Raw genomic sequence first — 9,958 nt, forward strand, 5'->3', positions numbered from 1 at the left:
TAGGTTTCTCAAAATGTTTATTTTAGAGGCACACAAAAAATTGTGACTTTCACATTTCATAGAAACATTGATTGAGCTCCGTCAATTTTTAATTTATTAGATAAGGACATAAATATTATTTCAGCGATCTTAGTGAGATTCGTTGGTAGAAAGGAAATCCTTGTGGTAGATGGTGACGTCGGTGTGGTACATATTCGGTGTGAAGAAAGTGGCCGCGTTGAGGGTGCGGTCGAAGGGGAAGCCGAGAGGACGGCTTTCGTAGAAGCGGTGTCCGGTGGTCAGGTCGCTTCCGGAGTCGTACTTGTGAGGGTACTCGCTCGGGCTGAAGGGAGAGGCCATCGGGCTGAAGGGGGTGACCACGACGTACACGTAGTACTCCATGCCTCCCTTGGTACCCTTAGGTAGCAGCATGTTAAGGGGCCAGCCGGTGTACTCCTCGGCTTCATCAACGTAGAACTCTTTCTTATCCTTGAGGGCGGTGTACACCTTGTTGTACAATGTGTGAGTTGAATCAAAGTCGGCCGATGAATGCGCGAAGTCTGTGGACTTGCGTTCGATGGTGTTCTTTCCACTCTTCAAGTGGTATTTGAAGAAGTCGACCTGGACGAAGTTGTGCCTGTTCTCATTCAGCTTAGTGGCATGACCGAACTCGTCATATTTGGGGGCGATGAATACTCTCACGGTGGCTTCAGTGTCCTTAGTAGAAGAAACATCAAAAGTGGCGGAGAATGGCTTATTGTTAAGGCGAGTTTGGCGAGCTGCGAAAGTGAATTTCTCCTTGTGGCTCTCAATCTCTTCCTTGGACTGGAAAACTCCGTTGGTGATATCGAACTCGAATGATTCGAAATAGGTTGTAAGAGGAGTGAAGTGAACGTTATCGACAGTGACGCCATCGAAGTATAATTCTTCCTTTGTGTATGAAGGGAAGTTGTTCTTGAAGGTGTAGAAGTAGTTGAACAGACGGGAATAGAATTGATAGAACATTGGGTCACGTGTGGCGGAATAATCATGTTCAAAAGCAGATGGAACGTAGTTATGGCTGAAATCAGAAAATAAATAATATTCAAAATATATTACATATATAATATATTATATATTATATAATATATTATTCACCCTAATTCGGAGAATTCATGAATTCTGAATAATGGAATTTTTAAAAAAAAAACCTTTAAGCGACAAAATAAATTACAATATAAACAATCACATAGTAAGAGGGAATATTTTTTATAAAATGAAATAATATTAACGTTTTGTTTTATTTTCCATAAGAAGATAATATTTCATAGTTATATTATTACGTACCTGTCTTCTGAGCCTCCCAGCATCTTACGAGCTGAAGTAAAGTAGTAATCGTAGAAGTTAGAGTATCCTAGTTCAGCATTTCCTTGTACGAAATTAGCGAAATCATTCATATCTTCTGGTTTGTATGCAGAGTACTTCTTTCCGTCAGCCTGGAATATTAGAAATAAAAATATGATTTTTTTTTACATTCAACCTTAAAAATTAATTAATAGATTAAAAATAAATAAAAAGGTTTTTACCCCGTAGAAGAATTTGTAGTAGATGGCATCGCGGATGCGTCTTTCATAATCTTGGAACTCATTCAGTTCATAAAAGTTCTCTTCGGTGTAGAGATGGAAATAGTCGGGCCTGGCAGGTGTTGGGGCTCCGGTATAGGCAACAGTCTGTGGGTTGAATCCAGTCTTGATTGGCTTGTACCACGAGAACTGAGGAATGTCACCGAGACCGCTGGTGTACCTAGCCATGGTGTATCTGGCCAAGATTTGTTGGTATACGAAGTAGAACAGTTCACCGCGCCTCTCCTTGTTCAAACCGAACTCTTCTCCTCCGAACCAGAATGGATAGTTGATATGGAAGTTGTAATAATAATTGCTCAAACCGAGATCGTTGGTGAAGTATGACAAGAAGAAATCTTCATCTCCATGTTCATAAGTGAAGTTGTTTGCAATGGTGTAAGTGAACTCATCGTGAGCTTCGATTCCATTGAATTTAGCCAACTTGGGGTCGGTGATGTATCCTTGAGTCTTGACGCGATTGCACTTCTGCATGACATCGTAGTGAGTGAAGAAGGAGGGGAACATTTCGTAGAATGGAGGCACAACAACACCCTGTGTGTCGGCTCTGTGGTGAACGGCGAGGCTGAAGGAGTAAGTGAAGATCATTTCGTTGAAAGCTTGACGGGCCCAGGTGGCAGTCTTGAAGAAGGTCTCGTAGTCCTTGGCGTAATAGAAAACATCGAATAACGCAGCAGCTTCCTTAAAGTGATAGAACTTAGAAGGAATGGTGTTCTTGGGAGTGAGTCCACCCTTGACAACTTGGAGGAAATGTTTCACTACTTCAGGTTTCTGGAAAAGAAATATTTTTTATTGATTTTATATTGCATTGTAATTATATATGCATAAATAACACTTGTATCATACTTGTAATAGTAACTTACTGAAAACTTTTCAAAATATGTGGTAAAATATTCCTTAGCAGTCGGGTAGCGCTGAGCCCCATAGAAATATGTCATGGGGTGGTTCAGCAATTCATATACATTATTCTGTTTAGTTAGAAACTCCGTGGGGGCTGAAATAAGTTTAGTTTATTTTACTCGTCGAATAATGAAAAATGACTTTTTTGTATTAAATACTTCAATTCAATGATTGTTACTTACCAACAGAGTGGGAGTGGCCATGGTCCTGGGAGGCCTTTGCCAGAGCGACTAACAAGAACAGAGCTAGAAACTTCATCTTGCTCAAGTCTTCCTCGACTGTGATTAGCTCAAGAACACCTCGGCTTTTATACTAAATGCTGGAATATTATCTGGCTGTCGTAGATGCGTAGATATCAACGGAAAAGTGTCTTTGCTTTATTTTTACAATCGCTATAATGTTTACGATTACTTATGGGAAAAAATATTTTAACTTAGTTAGATGTATCCTTAAATTAATTTTTAACGGGAATAATTGAACTTAGTTATGCAGAAAGCAGCCAGCCATAGAAAAGTGAAACTGAGATAAGAGCAATTTTGTGAAAATAGTGAATAATCAAATCTACACCTCAGTTGGAATGTTTTAGACTTTTACAAAAGACAAACAATGAATACATAAGTTTTTTTTATTATAAACAATTATCTTAATATGTATTTGACCATTTTTAATGAGTTTTAAAGTAGTGTAAGATTTTTTTCTAGTGCTGTGGGTTTTTTCTGCAAATTGAGGAATGCCGTTTTTGTGATCGACACCATTTTCAGAAGGTGGTTCATACAGTTTTTTGTATGAAAGTGGTCTGGCTGTTTTTAGCAGAACATAGAATTGACCTTACTGCACCTGATAACATCAACATCTACTTTTTTCAAAATTGTGGACTGTCTGCTTTCTGCATAACTACATTCAATTTATCATGTTACAAATTTATTTAAGGATACTTTTTAAAAGAAATTAAGTGTAAATGTTGGTATGACAGCATTTTTATTTTAATTAGCTTCCAGCTGAGAATTTATTTTAATATAAGAATTTATTATTTTTTTGGCCCAATAGCAATTATTGAAAAGTTATTCTATGGATTAATTTTTTTTTAAATGCAATAATTATTATTTAAGCAAATGTATATAAAACTGATTCAAGACTACTCCTAACAAGGTTCCTGTTCTGAATAGAATTGTAAGGGTTAATTTTTTTTTTGTTTTCGTGACAGCAAAATATTCTTATTTCTTCTATGCCTAAATGATTTCCTGTATCTAGGCGGATAATGAGCGCAGTTTGTTTTTTTTTTGAAAAAGCAACTAGAATCTTCGATAAGTGTTTTTGATTCGATGTTCGATGGGCATTCTCAGGTAAAAATCTTGAAAATGAGGTTTAAGGTTTGATTGTCGGCAAGGTCGACATAGAAGAAAGGAACTACTCAACATTTAGATAGTGACATTTCAATTTATTTATTTTATTTATTTATTTTATTTTAGCACAACAGGACAGGAGGCCCAATTACAGTGGTGAATTACATCACAGAACACCCAGGTTTAAGAAAATCACATTTTATTTTTTGTGTTCTCACCGGGAATCGAACCCGGAACCTTCCGTGCGTGAGTCAAGCGTCTTGGCCACTACACCACGAAGGCCGCTAAGCATCATGATTTAAATGTAAATAAAGTATGGTCGGGGCGGGCTAACATTAGTGGGTAGATTATTCCACAATCGAGCAGGTAGCTAGGAAAGAGGAGATAAAAAAAAACATTCTGCAATCGTTCCAACGTATTGAGTAGTTCAGAATTAGCATCTGGGCAACAGACATCTGCATAATTAAGGAGTGGAAGAAGTTAGCTCCGGACTAATGTCCGCTTAACATTGATTGAGTGAGTGCAAACTGCTATAAAGTCATTATTGTATATTATCATGATTAGGTGCTACCTTTGAAATTGCAGTTTAGTATAAGAAAATGAAACTCTTGCAGCTTAGAGGCCGTCGTAGAGACGTACTCGTATGCGGCCGGGAGTTGCATTGTCGCGATGGTGTTGAAATTTGATATAGTATATATTTATCAGTAATATTATTAAATTTAGCCTTGAAACGCCTCCTGGTCACCTACCTCGCTGATTCGGAACTCGTAAAATTAAAAATATATTTAATAATTTTTGACCTGTAACTTAGCGCAGATAATATAATGATATCTCAAACATACGGAAAGGTTAAAAGAAAGTAATTGACTCTGATTTTATTACCAAACAATTACTTATCGGTGTTATAATTGTTTTGACAGCTGAGGAATTTGACTTAAACAAATCAGCATTAATTTAATTTCTACAAAACATTTTTTTATTCACTTTAATAGTGACCATCCTCCTTTCCCAACGCGGTGATGCATAGGGCACTGCGTCGATAAACCAATGGAGCGTAGTTCGATCATCGGTTAAGAGAAAGTAAGAAGAAATATTAGAGTTAAAAAATCTTTGAACTCAGAATTTCTCGTCCACCTTTTTCTCATTCGTTTGCGTGTAAATTGCGTCAAACTATTTATTTTATTTACATATGACGTTCGTCTGATATTATTGTAAAGAAATGCATTGAACAGGAATGATGGGTCCCATAAAACGAAATAATATGGACACCGAGACGTTGGCACAATAAGCATTATCCATCCGTAACTACACATGTGCATCTACCATTTTCCAGGAATTATCGAGCGGCCAATCGGCCACATGACGGCGGTGACCTACAATCTACAAAAACTACTGTACGGAGATCTATTTTTATTTTGTGTTAATGGTTACGTAATGTTAAAACGGTGCTTCATTTTTTTATTTTTTTATTACTTACTTACTTAGCGTGAACATTTGACAAATTTACTACTCTGCTCGACGTTTATGCTTATTTTTTATTCATTTATTAATATCAATTTTAAGTTTCTAGAATTTCACTCGTCCATGCGATTTGAAACTGCACGACGATTGGTAATCTAGCTTCAATATGTTAATTTTGTCAACCATAAAATACCAAAACTTTGTAAATGGGGTCTAAAATTCCAACCACCCATGCGTAGAGTAGCTGAATGCCTTATTGAAATCTTACTCCTTTTTAAAAAAATTCTATTTATTTTTTTATTTTTAAAAATTTCATTAATACACTAAAATTCATTTTTAATTTAGAAAATATGTAAATGGGAGCTAGATTTCTTACCATCCATGCGCTTTGTAGCTGCAAGACGTGCTGTAATCAAGCTCTTATCTGTTATAATATATAGTGCGGTTTGTTTAATCCAAACACTGAAAATAATATTTCAGTGCAGCGACACAAGTATGATTTGACCTTTAAGGTCTTCATCTCGATAGGCAGATTTTATTCCTATTCAATTCAATTTCATTCAATTAATTTATTTAAAAAATAACATGTACATAACAAACTCAAATTTAAGGCGTACATATTATAACAAGAAAAAAAAATACATTAAAGATACTTTTGTCAAAGTAGTAGGAGAATCCTGCTCCGGAAAACCTTTTCGGATACATGGAACAGATCAACATCCAGAGTGATGTTGTTCAGTAAAGCTGTAGCCCTTCCAACAGGCATAACCATCGGCAGGTTGGTCCTGTATATCGGAATATGAAACAATGTATGCTGACGCTGTCTTAGGTAATTATCAAGAACATCAAACCAATGCTCCTCATAATCTCAAGATTATCGACCATGTCACGCAACAATCGAAAAAAATGTGCAGTCAAATACACATTCCTTCTAGTCTCTAAACTGTTGTAGCCAAGCATACCCTGGAGAAACTCGGTCGTGTAGAGCCAAGGATAATACCCGCACTCTCCCATGTAGATATATCTCAGAAACTTCTTTTGGGTTTTCTCTATCATAAGAGAGTACTTCAGTTCACGTTACCCCCAAATCATCGAGCCACTCTCGAGTCTACTTCGCGCCAAGGAGTTGTAAAGAGTTTTACCACACGAAGGGAATTCTTAAGGAATCCAAGATCTTTACTGAATTTGCAAGCTGTCAACGGCTACATACTGCGTAACAAAGGTAACCTTTCTGCTCATGTTTAAACACCTATAATATTTTTTTATATTTATACTAATAAAAAATATTTTATTGCGTTACATCATAGTATTTAATTGCAAATACGCAGTCGAAAATTGGTTCAATGTTACACAATCATGTGGCAGTGCAAATGTATCATGTTCATTATACTGATAACAAATAACAATAACACCACCCACAATACATATAATTAACAAGAAAAAATAACAAGCTCCGTTTATAATTTACATTAAATACAATTAATATCGCTCTTCTCGGGAAAGAACACTTTCCGTTCTTTCACATAGCACATCCTTTTTCAGTAATTCCTTTTCTATTCAAGGTTCTAGACTTCGGGATGAGCTACCTTATCATATGGAAAATCCACCTTCTTTTGCCACCTTCAACAAACACCTGAAACATTACGCATCATTAGAACCCCAACCTCCTTCAATTTATTTTTATTTTTTATCAATCATTTGTCTAATATTCCAGAATATACTTAGGTCACAATATATTAAGGTCACGAAAACCATTGTATGCAAGCTTTCAAAATTATATTAAGAACATTAATTTTCACAGAGTTTTTTAGTCTTAGTAAAATTGATAAAAGCTTAGCATTCACTCGTCATTACGAGTCCTGTGAAATGTAGTGATTGTTTTTGTTCGTTTATTTATTCGTTAATTTGTTGGTTCACTCATTTGTTTATTTACAATATTTCCATTATCTTCTTCTTATTGTAGGCCTGTGGCTTGTTTTTAAAGAGGAATTAGCCGCCAGCAAGGTCGGTTTTCAGCAGTCAAACCATTATCTTTAGTGGTCTGCCCGGGAGTCGTCTACCTCGGGCCGTGCGGGCTCGGGAACTCTGGATGGCTCCGTCTTCCACGCATGTTGCCTACCCCAACTAACGACATCTTCGATCCCACAGATTTCCCTTATCTTCTAGTTCCTCATTCTGTCTCGGAGACTCTTGCCAGATATGCTCCCGAGAGTCTCCATTTCTGACACTCTTAGCACTTTTTTGTAATAAGGATGCGTGCTTCGCATTCGATCCCATATTATGGCACGATGAGTGGCGCACAAGTTTTATAGATTTTCATTTAGTTGCTGATCTTCGTGTCAAGGTTTTTCCATACAGAATTTTTCAAACTTCAATTATGACCAAATTAATTTAGCAAGAGTCAGGAATTTCGATTCACTCGGGCGAAAAAGAAATATAGGTGACTCAAACCAAAACCAGTAGATCAGATTAGTAACCCCTGTGACCTTTTTATAGATTACTCGATAATGCCTTGCTTAAAAATAATGTTATTTTCGTTCTGATACGTTAAAAAAAACATGATTTTATACACGGCAATTAATTATGTTTTATCTCTACATAATTGGTTAAATCGTAGTTGTAATAATCAATTGTTTTTAACCGAAACTCCGGTAGGTAGGTCCAATCTTCTGGCCGTGTTATAGATATGCTTATTTAATTGTTTTGCAAAAATAAGACAATAAAATAATTTTGACCTAAAAACGTGTGCCCTGGACTACGGATCTTCGAACTTCGCAGACTCGCAATATAATATCACATTTAATAATTATACACTTGCTATTTTATTGTAATTTTAATAAAAAAATATTTATTCTTTTTCCACATTGGCAAAATTCATCGATAATGTTTTCCGCATTTTGTTTTTTTTTTATTCATAACAGAGACTGTCCTAATACCTTTTTAATATTCATAAAATAAAATAAATAAAATAATATTCATGTAACGTATATACGAGTATATAATGAATTAATTTCTTTAATTTATGCTTTTAAGTTTGTTAATAAGATCTTAAAGACTAATAATATTGTGCTTATGCGCGTACAAAGCAGAGTTAGCAAACGCATCAACCACTACATTATGAGGAATTATCTCTACTCGATTACTCCGGGATTTCAACCTAAAAGTGATCAAGTCGAAAACGCTCGTCCAGGTTTCTGGTTCTATTTTCTATTATGTTATTTTTAATCTTAAAGTAGAACACACATAAACATATTCTTATGTGCGCTCTAATCATAACGTTGTAAATGCATTTAATTTATAAATTGTTTAACACGTGTGTTTTAAACCTTCAATTTGGATTTTGAAATATTTTTTTAAACACTAAAAAAAAAAATTGCGACTTTGCCTTTTTTCTGAATGGAAGTCTGATTTTGTCTTTTTCTCTGGTATCGTAATCATGTTCAAGTTGGCTTTCATATTTTTTTTCCAAAATTCGGAATAAAAACTCATCAAATGAATAATTTTATGAACAAATTTTATTGTAAAATATTACCTGTTTAATTCATTAATGAACTCGTTTACCATCGAATTAACCCTTCTGTATCTGTTTTTTTTCTAAATTATTCTAAAAGTTTTATATTGTAGGTAGTATTGTCAATTTATTTAAATGTTCGTGGTTTGACAAAAATGTAAGTATGGTTCATTAATTGCGAGGTAAATAATTTAGCATTTATCATTATCGACAAATCTTCTAATTCTTCCCGGAGTTCAACTTAATCTATTTTACACGCAGAACTGAAGATATCCTCCATTTACTTGGACACGGGCATTACTTATTTGTACATTGTACATAAATATGTCAGTTGTTCAGTAATAATAATTGTATAGCGGTGTACTCTATCTTCGGTCTTACGAAGCGATATCTTCACAGTAAAACATGAGATGGTGGGTCAATGAACCTTGGAAATTAAAACATCTCAATGACATAATACGCAAATTATATTTGGAGAAATAATAATTGCTATTTAGTTTATTGCTTTTGCTTGTTATCATAGAATTTAAATAAATTATGTATACGTCGTATCTCTTAGATTAAGCTAAATAAATATAAATACATATGTTGTTTTATTAAATTTAAATGTTTAACAGAAGGAACAATGGATATTCTCCAATATGATTGTTCGCTATTGGTTGAGTTGTAATAAAATTAAAAATATATACACTGGAACCATTTTTTTACACGGGGGATAGGTACGTTCCGTGAATTTTAATTTCGCATTGGTTCCAAAGTCACCAAAGACGATACATAATGCAAATCAGTAATCAAAAATAGCATCGATGGTGTTAGTCATTGTTATTTAATAAGTCATTAATTGTATGATTAATTATTATTGCTAGGTTCAACTTGTTGATAGGAGGAATAAATAATGAAAACCGTTACCTGTATTTTCTCGTATCCGGGCGGGATGACGTATACAGCTAAATGCATAAGGTGTGAACTAGAAACATAGAACCGGAATTTACGGAATTCTGTAAAAATATTAAAAAAGGAAATCGGGTATAGATTAGTCCCCTGGAGATTCCGGATTCGATACCCGGCGAGGGCGGCAAGTTCCGCGTGAAGAATTCATTTAAAATGAAATCTGAAGCTAAAGGCTGATCACTTACTTTCATGTA

General features: G+C 35.0%; 1 protein-coding gene across 1 annotated transcript; it reads right to left on the minus strand.

The window, feature by feature from the left end:
* On the minus strand, window positions 1-2,780 carry LOC148278961 (arylphorin subunit beta-like). Its single transcript, XM_088230653.1, has 5 exons — window positions 2,681-2,780; window positions 2,462-2,592; window positions 1,545-2,369; window positions 1,306-1,454; window positions 1-1,039 (listed from the first exon to the last, which is right to left on the minus strand). Exons 1-5 carry the CDS (start codon window positions 2,754-2,756, stop codon window positions 130-132), a joined length of 2,091 nt encoding a protein of 696 aa, XP_088086779.1. The 5' UTR covers window positions 2,757-2,780; the 3' UTR covers window positions 1-129.
* Window positions 2,781-9,958: the final 7,178 nt, after the last annotated feature.

This window comes from Micrasema longulum, unplaced genomic scaffold, assembly GCF_059751315.1.
Source record: "Micrasema longulum isolate JH-2025_06_02 unplaced genomic scaffold, ASM5975131v1 h1tg000802l, whole genome shotgun sequence".
Classification (NCBI taxonomy): domain Eukaryota; kingdom Metazoa; phylum Arthropoda; class Insecta; order Trichoptera; family Brachycentridae; genus Micrasema; species Micrasema longulum.

Bases quoted from the DNA above. Each gene is read 5' to 3' on its own strand.
- LOC148278961 (XM_088230653.1), bottom strand. From the start codon at position 2,756: ATGAAGTTTCTAGCTCTGTTCTTGTTAGTCGCTCTGGCAAAGGCCTCC. The intron at 2,370-2,461 runs GTAAGTTACTAT...TTTCTTTTCCAG, and splicing joins CATATTTTGAAAAGTTTTCA to AAACCTGAAGTAGTGAAACA. The intron at 1,455-1,544 runs GTAAAAACCTTT...CTAATATTCCAG, and splicing joins ACTACAAATTCTTCTACGGG to GCTGACGGAAAGAAGTACTC.